Source organism: Lepidochelys olivacea, assembly GCF_965140295.1.
Source record: "Lepidochelys olivacea isolate rLepOli2 genome assembly, chromosome: 26".
In the NCBI taxonomy this organism is placed as follows: Eukaryota; Metazoa; Chordata; order Testudines; family Cheloniidae; genus Lepidochelys; species Lepidochelys olivacea.
Genome location: NC_140436.1, coordinates 7,026,076 through 7,048,468, shown reverse-complemented (window position 1 = coordinate 7,048,468; position 22,393 = coordinate 7,026,076). Strand labels below are relative to the sequence as shown.

Below are 22,393 nucleotides of genomic sequence, written 5' to 3'. Positions count from 1 at the left end.
TGGCAGAATATAAGCAGAGCACCAAGCAGTCTGTAACTCAGCCATACATCCAGATTCTCACCTCCTGGACAGGTACCCCGGGTGCAGCGTTCAGTCTTCTGTTCTGTACTTTCCCTGAGAAGCCTTGGTTTGTCTCTCCAGATGCACCTTTGCTCTGGCCACTACAAAGACATTATAATTTGCACTTCGGTTTGTATGTGTTATCTCGATTGTCTTAAAAAAAAAAAGACATTATACCATGGAAAGCATTCCACATGTTGAGTTTAAATAGCTGGCTTACTATTGTTTACTTTTGCTTTTTTTAAAGAGCAATGTATGGACATTAATTAGTCCTGAGAGGTTGGGGTGAGACCATGGCACTTTCAGGTCCCAGGGTTAACATCTCCCATCCTTCCTGCACTTTTCAGAGAAGCCTGTGGGAGCGAGGAGCCCATCTCCTATTGAAAAGCTCCAGCCTTAATTCCTTCAAGATTTTTTTTATTCCAAAAGGATAAACATTGTACCTCTGAGCTTGCTTCTTCTTAGCATTTCGGTAGCGGATGATTAAAGCAGCGACTATCACAATGATGGCAAGGGCAGCTAGCACACCGGCAACGATGGCGAAATCTGCAGGGATGATACATTGCAACACGTGACTGTTTTGCGACAACACTGAGATGTAACAAAGGCATGTAGATATGGCATCATCATTTTCCCATGCTAAGGGCTTTCTTAAGGCTAAATTGCATTCCAATCAAAAGCGGCCACACGAGGGAGACTCCACCCCATTCTTCTGCATGACTGTGTAGTGCTGTGTCTAGCTGGATCCTGGGTCTGTGCATGTAAGGGGAGAACAAGAATTGCACGGCTGCTCGATATTCACTCATCACTGCACTAGCAAGATGGGCAGAAGGTTGGGGAGTAGGTCAGGACATTGTGTCAGCCAGATGGCTGCCAGGAGGAGGAAGAGGATGTGTCACAGCATATTTCTCCAACCAATGACAGATGGAAGTCCAGAGAAATGGTGATTTGGAGCGGTGTCTCTGAGACACAATTCCCTGCCTCCCCAGTGCCTCTCCTGGGTATATGTAATGTCAGATTGTCGGTACTCAGAACCGAGTCTTAAAGCTCATTCTTGCACACAATGATCTTAAAAAGTTTCCTATTGAATAACAAAAGTTGGGGAGAGGGCAGGTGAGGACCTTAATAATAAAATTCAGTATGTTTGGGTGCTTTCTCTCTTCGAAGCACTTTGCACATACTCACGAATCCTCACAGCGCTTCTGTGGGACTCTGGACCAAGTTCAGAATTGGTGTAGGAGGTTTTCCTCTAACCAACCACAGTGGGTTTTCAGCTGCTTACACCAGTTCTGCATGTAACCCCCCTCTGACTGTAATCTAGCTTTTAATTTTGTTGTAGATAACTTGAAGGCAGGAATGAGTCTGGGGCTTTGTCTTCACTGCTTAAAAAGCTGTTTCTGCCATGGGGTGACTAACATATTAGCTATTCTGCTGTAAAGTTCTAGTGGAGAAAACACACCGTAGTTTTACCACGAAGCAAAATTACAAGAAGTCAACCACGGGCAAGCCGTTTAGCGTTGTCCTTGCCGAGCTACTTTGTGGTAAAAACTACAGGGAGATCGTCTCTACCAGGATTGTACAGGTGTAAAAAAACACATTTTTAAGCAGTGAAGACAGAGCCTGCCCCTCTCCCCCCCCCACCCAGAGATGTGTCAATTCTTTAGGGCTATCAGAAGTAACTGCTTTTTTTAGTCACTCAAATAAGCAGCGATGACGGACATGCAGAGAGCAGATACAAAGGGGAATGAAGGTGCTGTATCCTGGTCTACACTAGGAACTTAGGTTGGTGTAACCGCGTTGCTCAGGGCTCCGAAAAATCCACACCCCTGAGTGACATAGTTAAACCGACCTAACTCCTGGGGCAGATAGCACTCAGTCAATGGGAGAATTCTCCCATCACCTGAGCTACTGTCTCTCAGGAGCTGGGCCACCTACCCTGATGGGCAAACCCCTCCCGTCAGCATAGCTAGCGTCTTCACTGAAGCGCTGCTGTAAGTGTAGGCAAGCCCTTATGGTCATAGCTTCAGCTGGAGCGAATCCCTGTTGTTGTTCCTCTAAAGTCAGTGGAGCTGTGCAGCTCATGCCAGCTCTGTTTGGCCCGCAGTTTATGGGCTGACCAGTGTCTCGCTTGATCATATTTATCACAGCCTACTCACACTGAACTGTTGTGGTACTATCACAGCTGGGCGGTGCCCATCCTTCTTCACACTGGCATTGCAGTTCATGGTCACACACCTAGGAGAACAGAGGTCTGATATTAGTCTTTAAACCAGGGTCAAGAGAGTGAAGAAGCTAGCTTAATGCCCGTGGCTAGTGTTAATCCACGTTTATACCAGTGTAAGATCAGAATTTGGCCTATTTATTATACATAAATATATCAGCAGGATTGACAGCCCATTAAAGTCCACAGGGATCTTTCCATTGCCTTCAGTGGGCTTTGAATCAGGCTTCCAATGATGGGGCCCGCTGCAGTGCAGTGTAAAATTCCTATTCAGATAGATGAGAAGTTAGCTCACATAATGATAGTACTGACTTCTTACAATGCACTTTCACAGGCCTGATTCTCCACTCTCCTGCACCTTGTACAGTCACGTACCCTTGTGCAAAGCAAATGTAGAGTGCTCCGTGTCCATCTCGGTAGCATTTTACACCAATGTAAATTACTACACAAAGTGTGTGGCAGCAGAGAATGAGGCCCTACATCTCTAGACCTCTGAGCATTTTGTAAAGGAGGCATAAGGCCTGGTCTACACTTAAAATTTAGATCGACGTAACTACATTGCTCAGAGGTGTGAATTTTTCCCAGGGATAGAGCCCAGGTCTCCTGATTTCCAATCCAGTTTGCTACCCAAGGATTATGCTCCCTCCTGAAAATCATTTACGCTATCATTGTATGTGATCTCCTAAGCAAAGGTACTGATATATTATTGGGTTACGTGTGCTCCTGTGAAACCACAGGACGTTTCGGACTCAGTTCATCTGGATTCTTTCATTTGATCACACATTGCCAACCCCCCTGGACTTAAAAAATCCTATAGCTGTTACTGTAATATAAAAACTGGGCTTTAGTCCACACACAAGAGCTTTTCTTAGTGTCCTTGGTAATAAGACTCAGATCTTACAGCATGTCCGTTGCACTTGGCGGAACAGTTGGTTGACTTGTAGGCTCTCTCGATATCAACACATTGTCCCTTGCTGCACACCTGAAATTCAAAGTGCATGTGTGATCAACAAGAAGGGACTTTCAGCTTTCATAAATTGCATCACTGTGTAATAATTGTGTCAATTGTAACGTGGTGAGCAGTGTAAAGGGGCATTAAAGTGTGTGTACAAATGTATTTTACATAGGCATTAAGGGCCCCGAGGTGTAAAGGGTCCTTAATATAACTAAGAATCAGACACTGTATAAAGAAAAATAGCATGATTCTCAGTTACACCAAGACCACTGTGCACTGCTATAGCAGTGTAAAAGGGCCTTAAAGTGGAAGTCAATTATATTTACTCCACATTTCAAGCTACAGCAGCATACAGGGGACTTCATGTAAATGAAGATCGGGCCCAAAGCGTTATTTCATTGTACCCAGGGTTGGTAGAAATGTTACGGAACTTGAAATTTTGATGTCATTTTTCATTGAAATTTTGAATAGATTACAAAAAAGGGAAAGTGTGTGTGTGTATCAATATTCCCCCTTCCCTGTTTTCCAAACCAGCTTTTACTGTACCAGATGTGGCTAACAGGTGTTACTCGATCTTTGATATATCATGTTCTGTGTTTTGTACAGCACCTAGCACAATGGGGTTCTGGTCTGTGACTAGAGCACTGAGAAACCACCACAATACAGCATCTTCCCGTTTATCTGAATAGCCTGGGCGGGGGGCCCATAGATTTCATTTGGATAATCAGGTGTTGGGATAATCAAGAGGGCAGCCTTTCATCCCAGGCCCCCGTAGTGTTCTCTCTTGCAGTCAGAAACAGTTGGACAGGGTATAGACTTCGCTGTTATCACTCTGCATGCGCAGTAGCCGCAAGGCAGTAGACTCCCTAGCACCTGGGCTCCTCTTGCAGCTGCTCGGCTCAGTGCATGTGTGCCCCAACAGTGGCTCCTGCAGGCCGCCTGGGGAGCAGAGTGGAGAGTGCACTGAAGAGGGAGCTGCACATCTCAGTGCTGCATCAGCCAGAGCTACACTATTGACTGGGTGAGGAGCATCTTCACGCTACAGGTGCAGGGAGGAGGCGATGTTCATGCAGGCAGCGGGGCATAGTTGGCAGGCGGTTCCATTGGGGGGGGTGCATTCCGGCAGCTGGGCAGGGGGTTCCACTGTGGGGGGGGTGCATTCCGGCAGCTGGGCAGGGGGTTCCATTGGAGGGGGTGCATTCCGGCAGCTGGGCAGGGGGTTCCATTGGGGGGGGTGCATTCCGGCAGCTGGGCGGGGGTTCCATTGGGGGGGTGCATTCCGGCAGCTGGGCAGGGGGGGCATTCCAGCAGTTGGGCAGGGGGTTCCACTGTGTGGGGGGGGTGCATTCCAGCAGCTGGGCAGGGTGGCTAGCTGTGGGGTTTGCATACGGGCAGTTGTTTTGGGGTCAGGGATGAGGAAGGGATTTGGAGAATGCAGACGTTTGAATAAATGGGAGTATACTGTACAAATAATAAGTCACATTCTTATGAGCTTTAGACACCTTAGACTCCACATGCCTGATTCTCCATCAGTAACTTTATACCAGTGCAGACTGTAAAATGCATCCAAATCAGAAGGTAGCACTTTACACTCACTTTGTACAGGAATAAATGATGGCACAAAGAGTGAGATGGTCGAAAAATCAGACTTTACGGAGTTGAGTCACTTTGAATAGGACTTTTTTTAAAGTCCTTTTTGTCTTGCAAGAGTGTCTGTGCTATAAACAAGAAACTGCTAATGAAATGAATGGAACAGAAACTACTGGGGGATAAAAACTTCTTTCACTAACCATTCCATCACCACATTTAGTTCCAGCAGCGACCATGCCTGTGTCTTCATTATTGTCATTAGGAAAACTGCCTTTGCATGAGTCGAAAGATAGTAGGTTTCCAGCTGTAGGCATTCGTGAACCACCAGTACAGAATAACTTCCCACACTGTATATCTCTGGGAGGAAAACACTTGCTTATCTTCTAGAATGTCAGAGCACAGCATACCTAGATGTCATATCCCTGAGTCCATACACAGACTAGAACTGAAATAACTAAAGATTTGAATTATAACCCTTATTATTTCAGCTCCAGTCTGTGTGTAGACAAGTCCTGGTGCTCAATTCTCACTGACTTCCAGGGGAATTGAGTATCCTCACACTACTTTGCAGGACAGAATGCTTAATTTAACTGAACCCAGCCTCTGATTCTCTTCGGGTTCATTCTTCCTTTCTCAAAAGCTTCTCTCTCTGACTGATCTCACTCTAGTTTATTATGCTGTCTTTACCTGAATCAGAATTGTATTTAGAAACTGTACTTCTCTCTTTCCATCAGAAACTGCCCTGCTTTACTGCAACATCCAGGTTAAAAAGAGAAAAGCAAACCAGCCCCAATATGAAAGGAAGAGCTGCTAGAAGAGAGTTATCCTAGTTTTTTGCCTCTTCACACGGACATGAATTACCTATTTCCTAGAACCCCCCAGACTTCAACAAGGTAAGTACTTTTTTGCTTACTTTTTTGCACAGGGGATGAATGTGCCATTCACCTTTTTGCAGTGTCCATAATAAACTCCATTCTGGTTAGTCTTATAACAAGAGTCTACAGCTACTGTAGCACCTGGGAAGGAGGCAAAAAAGACAGAAAAGCCATGAAGAGCATGGAAAACAGTATGCCCTGGGCCAGATCCTCTGCTGATGGAAAAGTGGTGGAGCTCCATTGACCTCACCAGCTGAGGAAATGATCCATTCATTCTGTTGACATCACACACGTGTAATCGGATTTGCAGTGGCACATCACTCAAATGTATCCTGGACTACAGTAGCACCCAGGATGTTCTAGGTGCTAGCATATCTACGTAAAAAATAGATGAGGGATAAAGTACATTCAGGGGTGTGTGGCCAGAGGGCATGGCTGGGACATGCCAATCCCCAGCTTTTCATTTTGACTCCTTGAGGTCCATGATGGAACTTCAGCTGGCTCTAGATTACACTGGAGGACCAGGCTAGTGGACCGAGTTTAGGGGAGGGCAAAGGTGAGCTTTATGCAGACCTTCACCCCTCTATTCTCTGCCTCGCCCCCAGCCTGCACTGTGTGTTCTTTGCACATAGCGGAGGATCCAGTCCCATGTAAACCTATATAAATGCGGGGTTGCATGGCTATAAATGAGGGCAACATTTGCAGCTACGGCCTTTAGTGTCTGAAACTGTGAGGTGAGTGTGGTCCAGTGAGTAGGGCACTGGAGTGTAAGTCAGGAGACCTTGGGTCTATTCCCAGCTTGCCACTGGCCTGCTGTGTGGCCTTGGCCATGTCCATACCGCTCTCTGTACCTCTGCCCCCTGGTTTGCATTGCCTATTTCAACTATAAGCTCTTTGGAACAGGGACTGTCTCTTACTGTGTGTTTGCCCGGTGCCTTGCACATTGGAGTTGCTTGGTGTGATGACACTAATACCCAGTGAAGAGCAGCTGATGTTTCTGATGGCTGCGTGTTAAGACAACAAGCACAATACGTTTATGCTGTAAAGATTAATTTGAGTTTTTTGTCTTCTAAAATATCGTCAGTAATGAAGACCCTGCAGTTGGAACCTAGCTTATAATTTGTCCCTAACAAGCAAGGGAGAATGGTGTCTTGTTTGCTCTCCCTGCCCTGTAGTGCCACAAAAACAAATTTTTATCGCTAAGTAAAAAGGGAGCATAATCATCATCATCACATCAGTGTGAAAACAGAGAAATGGCCTCAATTTATCATGTAAATTCCCCACCCACTGCCGGACTACCTTTTTCCCCAACATTGTGCAAAAGAGGAGGAGTTTTCCAACTTCCTCTTTCCCCAGAAATGCATATTAGAAAGTGTCTGAAATGTGGCACTGAGCTTATGAAACTGGTAGGGATCGTCAGATGCAGTGGTGGCGTAAAACTACTAGATTTAAGCACGCATGGCCCAACAACCAAAAACCCCCACATGGAATGAAATCTTTAAAGCTTTTTTCCTTCTTCTTTGGGGGAGGAGTGAAGATGTGTGATCAAGCAGCTGCAAATACTGAGGGTTTGTCTACAAAGGAAAGTTAGCGGGGAGTGAGCTAGGGTGTGAATTTAAAGCCCAGTAGCTACTCTGCACTAACTTCCTGTGTGGACACCTTTCAGAGTAGCAGCCATGTTAGTCTGTATTCGCAAAAAGAAAAGGAGTACTTGTGACAATTTAGAGACGAACAAATTTATTTAAGCATAAGCTTTCGTGAGCTACAGCTCACCCTTACTCCTCATTAAGGGTGCCTTTGGTACTTATCTACATGGCCCTGCAGTTTGGACTACAATGCTATGCTATAGCTCCCCTGGGTGGACACCATTGGCGCAAATTAAAAGATACCTAGTTCGGGATCCTGGACCTTTTAGTTCGCGCTGGAAGTGTCCACATGGGGCAGTTACAGAACAGCACACCAGCGCATGCTAATACACACTGCACGTCACACCCCTGTGGTCTGAAACCCGGCCACCATCAACCATTTGACCTACCAATAGGGTGCAAGAAAAGCTATGGGGTTTGTACACGCAAGGAACCTTAGTACCAATAACTCTGTGCTGAAGCATTAAGACAGAAAAGGGAAGTTCTCTCTCTTTTTTTTTTTTTAAGGAAGTATTAACAGATTTCAGAGAAGTTTCTGTTGGCTTTGTTTTCTAAATGAATGTGACTATGAGAAAAGGAGATTAAGCAGGTTCTCCAATGGGAAAAAAAGCTTTAAAACTACTCCCCCTCCATGTCTTAGACACATTTTTTGCCATGCTGGGAAAGTGGTAATTGAATACTTGTAAAAACCAGTTAATCCTGATGATAAACTGGGCTGACAATAAATTAAATAGAGTGCTGTAAATATAGCCCCTTCCACAACAGGTGGAATGTTAAGACGCTAGGACCACACCTGCATAACATCATAGCACAGTTATATTGACGTGTTGGCTCCCATTCTCAAAAGGTACTTGACAAATTGTCACAAATCTGTCCTGAACTGTCCCCCTCACCTTAAACAATCTGATTAATTTAATGACAGCATCCACTCACCTGATCCCCAAAGAGCAATGCATTGGCTCTTCAGGGTGGGGCATTTCCCCATGTAACAGTAACCCTGGCCATCTCTGCAAGGGTATCCATTGACTCTGAATCGATCCACTGGGCACTGGTGGGACTGGCCAGTGCACAGCTCGGGCAGGTCACAGTCGTGCTTTATCGGTCGGCAAAGAGTCCCTGCTTTTTTAATCTGTAGCAGAAAGAGAGAGCAGTGGTTTTAGACATGCCATTCCCCCATGTCATTTAAAATACCCAGCAATGGACTTATCCCAGGGCTGAATAGGACTTAAAAGTCTCTCACGGTCTGATCACCCATGTTACCCATTAAGGGCAAAGAGTGAGTGTTTGGTAGCTCTGAAAACCAGGCCACCTCGAACCAATTGTGCAGTCCTTCCATGCATGCCTCCCTCATTGAAACTAGTAGAACTTCCAATTCCCAGAGAAATCAGTGGGACTTCTGCATATATAATGACTGCATAATCGGGCCCTTTCATTGAGCCTGCTAATCAGTGACATTGGCAGCCATCCTATAAACTCACTGCTGCTAGCTATAAAATGCTTCTAGCGAGTGACCTTTAAGTGTCATGTGTCATTGCTTTCAAACACCTGATATAATTTCCAGGGAGAGGATTATTTTAGCTTTGGTGCAGATCAGTTATTTGCTGGCTACCGTTATTTCCAATGAGATTCAGAGACATCCTGGGTTAAGCTACTGCCATTTTAAAGAAGGCTGGAAAATATACGCTACATCATACTATGAGAATCAGAGATGCTGCAAACCCAGCACAATGGGTGTTAATAATAATGCAGATTAAAATACTTCGCAGTTTCTAGTAGAAGGTACTCAGCATATTACACAGAGACAGCCATGGAGCTTGCTGCAGTGGCAACGATGCATTGTGAACCTCCTATGCTCTCCCTTACACACCTTTTCTAAACACTCCTGGCTGTGTTATGGCGAAGTTGGACTGCAAGCTCTTTGGAGAAGAGCCCTGTGATTATTTAGTTGTCCTTAACATACCGTTGCCACCCATGACTTAGTAGGATATAAAGGAAATGGATGATCTTGTGGTTAAGATACAAGCATGAGAGTCGGATGTGGATTTTATTCCTGTGTCTTCCACAGCCACACTGTATGAGTCACATAAACTTTCTGGGCCACAGCCTCAGTGGGTGTAAACTAGGGTGGTTCCACTGACTTCAATGGAGCTATGTCAGTTTATACCAGCTGAGAATCTGGTGCTCCATGCGTCAGTTTACCTGTCTGGAGAGATGGGGAATGCTGAGAGGTTAAGTTAATTAACATTGGGTTGAATTAATCAACCACTTTGAGGTACTCCAATGGAAGGTGCTTGAGAAGTGCAAAGTATGATTATTGTTATAATGCTGCATCAGAGATAAACAACAGCCATTGTTCCATTTTAAAGGGGTCCTCCTGCCTTGCCCCAAAACCCAAAGAAACAGCTGAGATCAAAAGGGGTCTCACTTGGCAGTTTTCACAGCACTCTCCAAATCCACATTTAGCATTCAGCTTCAGCTTGCACGTCGCAGCTTCACAGCAGATATTTGTGCATTCCTGTGAAACAATCACAGAGAAAATTACTGGCACGGTACAGTGCTCTGTGTTTTGTTTTGTTTTGTTTTGTTTTTTCCCAGTAGCACATTTCTGATAGGACGGCCTGTACTTCGCTTAAAGAGAGAGAACGAGATGCATTTGTGCAACACGTATCTAAAATGGCTTTACGGCAAAGCAAACTGATACTAATCATTCTTCAGGAGGATTGTGCGTGACAACGAAGCATGCTTGATTATAAAATTGCAGAATCAAGTGGTGCAGGGAACGGCTAGTTTTGTGTTTTTTGTTTTGTTTTTTTTCCTTCGGCACAGATCACATACGGCTCTTCCTTATTGTAACTGAATCGGCTTACAGTTCAGCTCAGCCTCACCACTCAGCTTTCTGCTGTCCCCCAATACACGTATTCTGCCTTGACAATCGGCTGGAAACTCGGTGTTCTTAGAAATAAGTTTCCACACTAGCTTCAAGACTGTTTTTTGTGGCCCTAATGACTGTACTGTGTGTCTCGTGGCATTTGAATGGATATTCCATGGAAAAATGCTACTGAAGCATATTCTGGCAGAAGTTAATTCTGGGAGTGAGCAAGAAAATTATTTCATTTGGGCTAATGTACATTTGAGTCAACCTTGATTCTTCCAGCTATGCTTCAGAAATGTGTAAAGCTCAACAAACCGTAACGCTGGGTTAATTGAAGATTAGGGTTAATTTAAGGTGCGTTCTGAGCTCCCCAAGGCAACACTGACTGAAGCTCCCCCTTTGCCAGACCAGTAACCTTCCCTCCTCCACAGGTCCTCTGCTTCTCAGGGTTGAAGACCAAGGGCCTCATTTTCAATTACACTAAGGTTCCTTTGCACAACCCAGGCAGTGTAAAGAAGCCTTGATGTAGGGGTAATTGCAAAGTGGATGGGAAATGCTACCAAATCAGCACACCTCCCAACATTTGCCAGTGGCTAAAGTGGGACAGGTCCTGCCCCCAGGGGTGGGATGCTGGCGGGGGGAGGGGGGGCGCTACTGGGGTGACACGAGGGAGCTGCAAGTTCGCCCTGCACTCACCCAGTGCTGGTAGCACCTGCAGTTCCTGTCCTGCAGGGCTGGCTGGGCTTGGCTCCGGTGGTCTGAGCACATGCCTGGTTTATGGAAGGGAGGGGTTGTGAAAGGGCAAAGCTGGGAGTGAGGAGAGAATAGGAGCGTAGGGAGGGGAGAGGCTGCCAGGGAGGAGAAGCGGGGGACAGGGAGCGGGTCATAATGCTTGCAGCCCAGAATGGAAAGCTGAGCCCAGAGTCGCTTTGCCCGGGTTTGTGGGTTAAAGTGGAACAGTCCAATGAAACCTGGGACAGCTGGAAGGTATGAATCAAAGTCGTAGCATTTCATAACCTCATTGCACTAGGCTAACTGGCTATACAAAGGGCAGAGCAATAGAAAATCTGGCACCTTCTCTGCAGCTCTGAGTTTTCTGCACCCTCAAGTAGCAGAAGGTTTCAGACCTTCTCCCAAGACCTCTGGGCAATCAGGGGTTACTTGTGGAAGAGTGAGGTGGACTTAAAAAACAAGGCTACGTTCAAAGAGCCAGAAGCTTCTGTAGAGTTTCTACCCCTAGATAAATATTATTTTTTCACAACTATTCACAGGTACCTCTGGAGTTCCACAGTCACACTCTTCTCCTTTCTCTACAAAGTTGTTCCCACAAACCGGGGTTGCTACTATGTCTTTCAGTGCAGGCATATTGGTGATGCACATTGGTGTTCGGTTCAATAGGTATTTCTGAAAATCCTGGAGGCTGCATGCAGTAAAATCCTTTGGGATGTTATAGCTGCATAGATGAATCAACATTATTTCAGTGACAACCAATTACACACAACACACAGAGCGTATAGGACATGAATGAAATGAGTGCCCTCATCCCAGTTAATCAAATACAGTGGTTTCCCCAAATGCTCTTTAAAAACCTGGAAAGTTTAGTTTAATTTCTGGGCATTGACAAATATTTTTGTTGGGGTGAAAATTTTTAAAAAAAAAAAACTTTTTTGGAGATACTGACAACATGGAGAGAGCATCTTCTTAGATCATAAATTCCTGGCTCTATAAGACAAGTGTGTACAGTGGTTACTTCTGGCACCTGAAGTACCCAGTTTTCCCTACTATGGTCCTGTGGCAGCAATATTAATCCGTGAACTCTATATCTCAACCACCAACATCCTAAAGTCTCAAATCGGTGTTGAATAGTTTGACCTCGGGAAGTTCTCCTCTCTTACTGGAGTTTAGCACATGGACTAAAGTGGTGGGATATTTTTTTTTCTTTTTTTTAAACCAAAAATACATTGCCTCAACCACCCACTCTTCAGACGTATGAAAAAAAGAGGAGAAAAATAACATGACAAAAGGGAAGAGAATAAAGGACGTGTGGTTGTAAGAGAAACACTGGTGAAACAATTAAGGAGAAAGAGTGGGAAGTTTACACAGGATGAAAAGCCACATTTCTAGAGGAGTCAAGCTTGGTCGACACAAATTTTAATCAGCTGGGATCTGATACAAAGCCCTTCTACATCAATTCTGCAGATAAACACAAACAGCAGGAAGTGAACCATCATCACGAATATAAAGGGAAGTTTCTCTTAAGCAAGCCTCTATGGGAACTGTGAATACTGGATGTCGAGGAGAGGTGGCAGAGTAACAGCCGTGTTAGTCTGTATTCACAAAAAGAAAAGGAGTACTTGTGGCACCTTAGAGACTAACCAATTTATTTGAGCATAAGCTTTCGTGAGCTACAGCTCACTTCATCGGATGCTTATGCTCAAATAAATTGGTTAGTCTCTAAGGTGCCACAAGTACTCCTTTTCTTTTTGAGGAGAGGTGGGTGTTTTGTTTAACTAAGGATTACGTAAAATTGTGTTGGAAATTTCAGGGATGCTTTCAATTGGCTGCTTATTGGAGAGGCAGATAACTAGGGCAAGTGGCTCTATGAGAAAAATCCACTTAAGTTACAAGCAAGTTTTTCAGGACATGAAACAGGATATGCAAAGACTGGGTAAGTTCTGTCTCACCACAAACGTGTGAAGAGTCATGCTTTCTGGGCTCATCGTTTCACATGTTACAGTTATTGTAAGTGTTTGTTTGTGGCGTAGTTCACAGATCCATTTCAACAATACTCTATTAGCCTTCTCCAAAATCAAGCGAATGGAAAGACTCCCATTGACATCAGTGGGCCTTGGATTGGGCCCAGCTGTATTTTAAAGCACTCACAGGCTTTGTAGTTCCCTTTTTGCAGATGCAAATGCCTCACCTGAGTTGTGCTGCCATGATACAAGATCCAGAATTGCATTTGCAGAAGCTAGTGTCGTGATTCATGCCAAAATTATGCCCCATCTCGTGTGCCATGGTGGCTCCAATTGAAATTGGATTGGTATTATGGTCCTGCGGTGATGAGAACAATAGAACTGTCAGTTATTTCTAGCAACCTGGGAGCAGGTTTGGAACAGAGCACAGCATAAGAGAAATGACATGGCTAAGAAATAGGAATCCCAAAATAAATATCTGCGAATGCAGAATACTTGTATAAACCTGGAAAGGGATTTTTTTAAATGTTTGTTTAATTGCATCTTAATTAGAAAGCAACAAAATTATTTAGCTCAAAATTCTTTCTCCATCTCTCTCTCTAGACTGGAATTTTCAAAAGAGTCTAAGACTAGAAACTATACCAGTAGACTTAAAGCAGTAAAACTCTTCGCCTCCCTTCAGTGTGGATGCGGTTAAACTGGTATACAAGTGCTTATGCCAGGATAGCTTATTCTGGATCAGGAAGTGAAGCAAACTATAGCAAAACATGACACCTTTATGCCAATATACCTGTATTCAGACTAGGATTTACACTGGAATACCTATATCGGGGGGGAGAATCGCACCCTCAACTGACGTAGATATACTGGTATAACTTCTTAGTGTATACCAGGCCTAAGGGAGATAGGCAGCCATTTTTTATTGAATTGTAAGAGGAATTGGTACTTAAATCCCTTAAACTTCTTTGAAAATCCCAGCCCCTCTCCCTCTATCGCATCTAACATTGTAATATGTTTACGTATTATTAAATGATGTGTGGTAGGGAGAAGTGATAAGGGTAAAGAGAACTGCTTTTGCTAGGGATGAATCATGTTTTTTATATCTGATGTGGTTGTGTGCTTTTAAAAGTATGCCAAGAGCTCCTGGAACTCTGGCTGGCTTTCTCTTCTTGGTAAGGAGTTGCTTTTGGGTGGAAATCTAAATAAATAAGCTGTGTTTGATAGTAGAATGGCATAAAAGTCAAGGTGTGTTGCATTATTCCAAAATCCCCATCAGACACTGCAGTATATGCTACTACATCTTGGCTCCTGTGTGTTCTAAAGTACGTTCTGTCTGGTTTCACATCCAAATCACATCACATAAAAATCGGGGTATTTGGCTTTAGAGATTTGGCTCGGTCCTTTAAAGCATTTGGCTCAGTCAGTGAACTTTGGGTCCAGAGGTGAACTTCCCTTGCTTTCAAGGAGAGGTTTTGCATCGAATGTTCTGGTTTAGGCGCATATCTACTTCATTTTTTTTTATCTGTCTCTAATTTAAGATGCTCAGTGTTGTGATTTGGGGTATTCTGGTCAAAACTGATTCCATCGTTTACGCCTTTCTTTTAAATCGTGGTACATGATTCTGTTCTGCTCTTCCTTATATTAGTTTATAAATAAACAGCTCTGTATGCTCTGCAGCCTCATGCAGTAATGAAATGTACCCCAAATAATGCCACGCAGCAAATTGATGTGTTACAAATTCCAGTGACCTTTGCCTGCTGGTTAAATGTTACCCAAAAAACCAACCAGACCTGAACAATGCCTGAGGAATGAGTAGAACTGCACATGGTTCCCACAAAGGCCAATCCGACCGTTGGCCCATCAAAATCAATTGCTCTGTAAGGAAGCAAAAAAACACAGCATGAAGCCCAGTAATCTGTCACAAGGGTGAAAACCTGATGGCATTGCTGGTGGTTTTGTTGATTGAACTGGAGATTCCCTTAGGCATGGTCCCCTTAGTCAGAACCAATATGATTCTCAAGGGCACAAATACTCAAGAGCCTGACTCCCATTGGCTTTCAGTGGGATTTAGGCACTTACCTGTCATTTGTGCCCTTAACACTCTCTCCCTCAGGGTCATAGATGGGACACTGCATCTGAATAATCCTGAATTTTGGATCTGAATTCCGACTTTGCAGCTCAGATATATCTTTATATTGGCTCCAGTTCAGTAAAGCACTTAAGCACAGGTTCAGTTTTAAGCATGTGAATGATTTCATCGCTTTTCTGCAAGACTAGATTTATCCGAGCATTTAAGTATTTGATTAAATTAATCCTGATTCAGCAAACCACTTAAGTACATTTTTAACGCCAAGTATGTGCTTAAGTTCCACTGATATCAATGGGACATTAGCACATGCTTCAATGTAAGCATGTGCTTTGGTAAACCAGGCCCAGTGGGCTCGTGCCAGAATACTGAATTGGGCACCTCTCCAAAGTTCTGATTCAGAGCAGAATCTGGGTGTGAGCTCTGTATTTCAGGCCCAGATAGATAGATAGCCAGCTGCAAAATTCATATCCAGCTCCTCATTCAGATATTAAACTTCCCCCTCCCCCCCTCCAAAAGTGCATGGGTGCTTAGGTCCATCTCTATTCATTCATTTTATTTGCATTTATACCATTTATGTTGGTATAAATGGTACTACATTTTATAGTATTCCTGTTTTGCCGGAGCTCAGACGAGATGAACATAACCATCTCTTTTGCCCTGAAAAACCTATAGGTTGAAGTCAATAGCAAAACTCCTGTTGACTTAAATGGGGCCAGGGCTTCACCCTATCGATCTGTGAATATTACAACCCGGTGTTTGAAATGACAAAACTAGAACCCTTACAGACTGCATCTCTGGTTATCTTTGTAAACAAGTTTCTGGGTACAAATTCTTCTGGCATATTTGGAAATACAAGTGGAAAAGGCCATGATACGTACGTGAGTAACTGAGCGTTGTCATTATTCTTCCGTTTCAGCAGGTCCGATTGACGCCATGCTGAGAATTTGTCCAAGGTGGTGCCTGCTGAAGAATTCACAGTGAACGGATCCCCAGCCGACCAGATTTCTAGGCCAATCAAAGCCACGTAAATGTTTATGGCTTTGTAAACCTGCAGTAAGGAGAGAGCAAGGACAGAAGAAGTAAGTAACCTATAATTTTTTCAGACAGCAGGGACGTATTCTGATAATGAGTTTGTTTTTAATCACCTAACATTTGTTCATTTCTAAAACTAGACGAACTTTTCTGAATTCTGAAATTCCAGTGAAGTTTTGAAACTAAAAAAAAACAGAAAAAATCTGATTTTTCTTAATTCTGCCTCTTCTCCTCCCCCCCCCTCCCCATTTTTTGGACCAACTTAAGAAACTGTCAAAATAAGTCACATTTTGAAATTGCAACAGCATATTTGAAGAAATTACAAACTTAAAAGAGAGGAAAAAAATTGGAAATTTTTCACGACTTCTTTTTAATGAACTCTAATCAGTTTTTTGTTACAGTTGCTACGACATGGATGCCATAAACCCCTCCTTAAAAATATTTGGTTTAGTTATGTAATTATTTCTCCCTCACTTCTGAACATACAGCCCGGGATATTATGGACATGTGGCATACGCTCGGGGCTAGATCTCTAGCTGCTGTGCTAGTAAGGCTCCTTTACACTCTAAGAGCAATATAATAAATGGGGCATTAATCATAAATGAGAATCAGGCACATGGAGTTCAATGGGATTGATTATCATGTGCTTAAAGTTAAGCACATGCATGCGCATTTGGAGGATTGGAGCCTAACTATATTAAAAAACTCAGTCTATAAAAACTTGGCATAGAGTTTCCTCTGAAGGAAGAATTTTCTTTGAAAATTTGATGGAAACTGAAAGGTTTTGTGAATATCTGGTCTCTTTATTTAAAAAAAAAAAAAAAAAAAAAAGACCTTTGTAGCATTTATTACAATTTTGCCTTTTACACGAGCATGGTTTGCCACTGACTTGACTTTGTGTAGTAAGTTGCTTGACTGCAAAGATGGTGTAAACCACTATGTTGATTTGGCAGCGTTTCATACCCACTTTGCACTGCTGTGAATAAACCGTGCAAGGCATGGGGCAGTAAAGAATCAGATCCAGTGTCCCTACTGTTGTTTTCAACCAAACCATTGTGGACTATGAGAGAAAAATCATTAGTTTGATATCATGGTCCTGTTGCTTTGAAGGCACAGAGTCTCCTTTCATTTTTTCCACCTGACCCTTTATTTATGCTTTATTCACTCTTTCATAAACGCCAGCAGATCTGATTTTCTTCATTCTTTTCTAGGTGTAATTACAGAAAACTCCCGAGACTGCAAAACTTAATAAATTCTGTAGCACTTTAAGTTAATAATAACAGGGCTTACCATGTTGATGTAATTGATTATTTCAAATACCCGTGTTCTTATACTTGTCATGTTGCGGTTGTACTTCCTATACTGCAAAAATAAATATGAAAGCATCAGTAACAGGATAAGGGAAAAAAATAAAACTGTGATTGCAGGGAAAAGACCTGAAACATTTCAAATAAAACTGCACCACAGATCAGTGGTCTTTGTTAAAGTGAAATGAAGGTCTTGGTACAGCAACTAATCTCAGTTTACTGTTTATCTCATATTCATATCATGTTGTATATTTCAAATCTCTCATACTGTATGATATTCAGCCCTATGCAGAGGGAGAGCACCAGGCCTACTGAAGTCCCCCTGATGCTCTATTTTGTGCATTTAAGTGAGACTTCAGTGGTGCATAGGCCTTGTATTGCAGTGAATTTCACCCATTAGTTGTTGAGATTTGAACAGCTATTTGAGCGCAGATGGTGATGTTAAGAACGTAAGAGCTGCCATACTGAGTCAGACCATGGTTCATCTTGTCCAGGATCCTGTCTCCAACAGTGGCCTGTAGCAGAGCTTCAGTGAGATGTACAAAACAGGGTAATTATGAAGTGATCCACCCCTGACTTCCACTCCCAGCTTCTGGCAGTCAGAGGTTTAGGGTCACTCTGAGCCTGGGGCTATGTCTCTGACCATCTTGGCTAATAGCCATTGATGGATCCATCATCCATGAACTGATCCAGTTCTTTCTTGAACCCAGTTACACTTTTGGCCATCACAACATCCCATGACAGTGAATTTCCCAGAGTAATTGTTAGTTTTGTGGAAAAAATACTTCCTCTTGTTTTTATTAAACCTGCTGCCTATTCATTTAATCAGGTGACCCCTAGTTTTTGTATCATGTGAAAGAGTAAATAACACTTCTCCATTCACTTTTTTCGCACTATTCATGATTTTGTAGCCCTCAATCATATTCCCCTTTATTTGTCTATTTTCTACAGACAACTACACACAGCACTAGAGCTACTGCAGCCCACCACACCTACTGTACTGCAATCACAATAGTATAGGTTGAGAACCAAAGGCTCAGGGACTTGGTCCCAGATCCTGTCCCCCATTCTTAGAATCATAGAACTGGAAGGGACCTCGAGAGGTCATCTAGTCCAGTCCCCTGCAGTCAAGGAAGGACTAAATATTATTCTTGTTTTTCTTTGTCGGATAACAGCTGTTCTAGATATTAAGCCAGATCTTCAGCTGATGTAAATTAGCATCATGCCATTGTAATCAGTGCTGAGTTACACCAGCTATGGATCTGGCCTATTACTTTTAACACACAGTGCCTAGAGGCTGGGACTGAGTCTCCCAGCCCAGGCAGACAGAAAAGTGCTACTGGAGTTTGAGCTAGTGTGCTAAAAATATCAGTGTGGCCTTTGTGGCTTGGACTGCAGCTCAGGCTCTCAAGCCTAGGTGGTGTGGCGGGCTTACTCTAAGGGGCCTGCAAACGCTTACTATTAGGGGTAGCATTACCGTAAGTGTTTGCTAATATGAAATCATTGGGATTAGTTCTCATAATAAACACGAAGGGCTTGATCCAAAGCCCATTAAAGTCAGTGGAAAGACTTTCCTTAATTTCAGTAGGCTTTGGATTGGCCTTTACATCTGGTAGTGTTTTGTTTGCTAAAATAGAAGGTACACACATAAGGCCTGGTTCTGATCACAACCGAAATCCATTTTTCATCACTGATTTCAGTTGGTTTAATCCTGAGTGACACAAGTGCAAGTGAGGAAGAATCAGATTTGCAGAGTGTTAGAGGACGTGGTACAAGGGCGACAGAGTAGCCTAAACTCATACAGATCTGGGTTTCTTCCTGTCCCTTTAGGGTCTGGTTTACATTAAAGCCCCTTTACACTGTTCTGGCAGAATTAGGAGCCTTAGAATAGGTGTGAAGTACAGTTCCACTCACTCTAAGGCCCATTTCCACTGTGGTGTAAAGGGGTCTTAGCATAAATGAGAGTGAGGCCCTTAGAATCTTAAAAAAAAAAAAGAAAAAGAAAAAGTGGAAATAGCAGGTTTTATGAAAATTAGTTTAAAAGAGATTGCTCCTGGGCTGTTGTCAAGTTTCTGCCTTTGGCAAATATTTAAGGCTGAGTAAACTTCCCCCTGAAAACTGGGACATATGACGGAAGTGCCATACTTTCATAACACCAAATATAGTAATGTTCTTAGAAAATATGCTGATGGGGGGGAAAAAAGAAGAAACGATTTGGAAAAAAAATTGGTCTAGTTTTTGTTCATTATTTTTCATGCCAAGATGATTTGCCTTGCCTGGTACTGCGCTGTTTTAGTTAATGGAAACACGTGATGTAACTTCCGAGTGTTGGGTCCCGTGGATTTTAGATGAGAGGAGCATGAATCAGTAAGCATGAAAGTGTCTGTCAGAAATATTATCAGCTGTGGACCTGATCCTGCAAACACAGGTTGCTTAACTTTGAGCCCACTGGTTGCAATTGAGACTATTCTTGTGCTTGAAGTTCAGCACGTATTTGTTTGCAGGATCAGGGCCTTTTTGTAATATCCATATTTTACCTACACAGCAGGTTGCATAATTGATCAGCTATGATTCTCTTGTATTCAAAATCTTCTTCTTTATTTGCAAACCTCTCCTGGCCCATGAATACTTTTGGTGGCTGTAACTCTATCTGCTCCTCTCCATATTCCCTCCGCTCAGGTGGGCTCCAAATCTTTGAAAGGCTGTTGAAAATACTTATTAAAGGTATTGGGGACAAGATGGTGGTCAGGGTCATGCAGGCTTATGAGCTGATCCTACAAGCTATTCTGCATATCATAGAATAGAATCATAGAATATCAGGGTTGGAAGGGACCTCAGGAGGTCATCTAGTCCAACCCCCTGCTCAAAGTAGGACCAATCCCCAATTTTTGCCCCATATCCCTAAAGGCCCCCTCAAGGATTGAACTCACAACCCTGGGTTTAGCAGGCCAAAGCTCAAGCCACTGAGCTATCCTTCCCCCCAAAAGCTGCGCCCACTCCTCCCCCTCTTCCGCAGAGTCCTACTGAGGTAGTTAGGGTTCCATATGGGCACAGTGATTTAGATTCATAGATATTAAGGTCAGAAGGGACCATTATGATCATTTAGTCTGACCTCCTGCACAATGCACGCCACAGAATCTCACCCACCCACTCCTGCAAAAAACCTCTCACCTATGTCTGGGCTACTGAAGTCCTCAAATCGTGGTTTAAAGACTTCAAGGAGCAGAGAATCCTCCAGCAAGTGACCCGTGCCCCATGCTACAGAGGAAGGCGAAAAACCCTCCTCCAGGTCCTCTTCTAATCTGCCCTGGAGGAAAATTCCTTCCCGACCCCAAATACGGCGATCAGCTGAACCCTGAGCATATGGGCAAGATTCACCAGCCAGATACCCAGGAAAGAATTCTCTGATTTGCTTGTGTGGAGCAACTTGTGGGATCAGGGTCAAAGTGTGTCATGTGGCTGGTCCACCTAGAGGGTGACAGCCTACTACTACTACTACCAGCTAGCTCATATGATATCCTGTCCTGAGCCTCTGAGAGGCACAACACAGAACCTGCAGCCCAGGGGGATGGAGAAGACTATGGTGGCTAAGTCACCTTTGGGTCCTGCCCGCTCCAGGACGCCTGATATAATGTAGATAGTCCTGGGGGTCTGTCTCAGTTATGGCAGGCTTGGTTGGGATTCTGCAGCCCTGCCCCAGCATGCCCCATATGCCAGGGCTTACGAAGGATCTGCAGAGGACAGCCTTACAGCTATCTATCTTCCTCAGTGCCTGCACTAGGGGAATCTTCCCATAGCTAGAACTAGGGATTTTAGGTCTCCTTCTATAGCGCCGTTATATAGTGCAACCAGGGATGGCATGTGGGTAAGGATCTCACACTAGTCGCAGGGCAACAGAGAGCCGGGCCATACACTTATATTGTCATCCAAAAAATGTCAATGTGTTGAAAAACATTTTCCAATCAGTTTTACTTGAGATCTGTATTTTGCTATCCATTGTGAATTTCAAATCTTCACCGGGCAGGATCTTCCTTGCTCGGAGTTGGCTTAACTCTGCCCCTGCTGCTGAAGTCAAGTATAATACTCCAATTTATCTCAGTGGGAGCACAGTTAGACCGGTGCCGAATGCTTTGAAAAATCGAATCCGTAGTTGTTGTTGTAGAGGTAAAATGAAAAATGTTTGTCTGAATACTCACCGCAGCATTGTCTACAACTATGTAGACTTCGACATACTTCTTCGCTTTCAGGTATTCCTGTTTCTAAGAAAAACATTTTGCAAAAGATTGTTATGACCTGTTCCGATCTGCCCCCTTTAGATTCAAGAAGAATATTTTATAATCATATAATCTCTCTCTCTCTCTTTCTCGCTAAATTACTGAGAGTGGAAATGGTGTCATCTCCATTTTACAGTTGAGAAGCTCAGGCTCAGATTTTCAAAGGTATTTAAGTGCCTAAAGATGCAGAGACGCACCTAGTAGAATTTACGAAAGCACCTTACAAAAGTCAGTTCGGTGCATAACTCCCACTGATATTGTTTGGCACCTAAGTCCCATTGACTAAGCCTAAATACCCTTGTAAATCTAGCCCAGGGTTCTTTTTTTAATTGAAATTAATTAAATTTGGGCCTTAGATCAATGTGCAACTCATATTGACCAATAATAATCAAACCTGTAGTGGGCGAACTCAATTCATTGATTCCCTGTTGGCAATTGCATGCTTGTATCTGCAGGGAGAATTTGCCTTTATTTGTGTTTTAAAGCTGCCTGCTACTACGTTAATTAACGTTGCACAATACTAATGAAAGATAAATTGGGTTCCCTCCAGCTGCGTACAGGTTTCAACGGCTTGAGTCACATTTCAGATCTGTGATTTCATATTAAAAATGTATGCCTGTCAAGGCCAAATTTTCAAAATGCCTCCAAAAATGTGTGTGCAAACTGTGCAATTTCCATGTGCAAAATGTGCATTTGCAGATGCAATATTTGCACATGTCATTTGGATGGATGTGCACATTTTTCATGCATAGGGACTGATTCTGATGTAAAGGAGT

The 22,393-nt window shown here is 43.4% G+C and overlaps 1 protein-coding gene across 1 annotated transcript in view; it reads right to left on the bottom strand.

Moving 5' to 3' along the window:
- The window catches only part of LOC311513511 (zinc metalloproteinase-disintegrin-like NaMP), a 50,866-nt gene that overhangs the window by 7,904 nt on the left and 20,569 nt on the right, over positions 1 to 22,393 (bottom strand). The window contains exons 7-20 of the mRNA XM_084615400.1: positions 21,540 to 21,602; positions 17,327 to 17,398; positions 15,883 to 16,052; positions 14,706 to 14,790; positions 13,143 to 13,273; positions 11,495 to 11,672; positions 9,773 to 9,862; positions 8,281 to 8,476; positions 5,740 to 5,842; positions 5,027 to 5,183; positions 3,183 to 3,263; positions 2,217 to 2,295; positions 504 to 606; positions 62 to 161 (exon numbers count right to left, since the gene is read on the bottom strand). Coding sequence (XP_084471526.1) covers positions 62 to 161; positions 504 to 606; positions 2,217 to 2,295; positions 3,183 to 3,263; positions 5,027 to 5,183; positions 5,740 to 5,842; positions 8,281 to 8,476; positions 9,773 to 9,862; positions 11,495 to 11,672; positions 13,143 to 13,273; positions 14,706 to 14,790; positions 15,883 to 16,052; positions 17,327 to 17,398; positions 21,540 to 21,602 — 1,608 coding nt within the window. The remainder of the gene's footprint in view (positions 1 to 61; positions 162 to 503; positions 607 to 2,216; positions 2,296 to 3,182; positions 3,264 to 5,026; positions 5,184 to 5,739; positions 5,843 to 8,280; positions 8,477 to 9,772; positions 9,863 to 11,494; positions 11,673 to 13,142; positions 13,274 to 14,705; positions 14,791 to 15,882; positions 16,053 to 17,326; positions 17,399 to 21,539; positions 21,603 to 22,393) is intronic.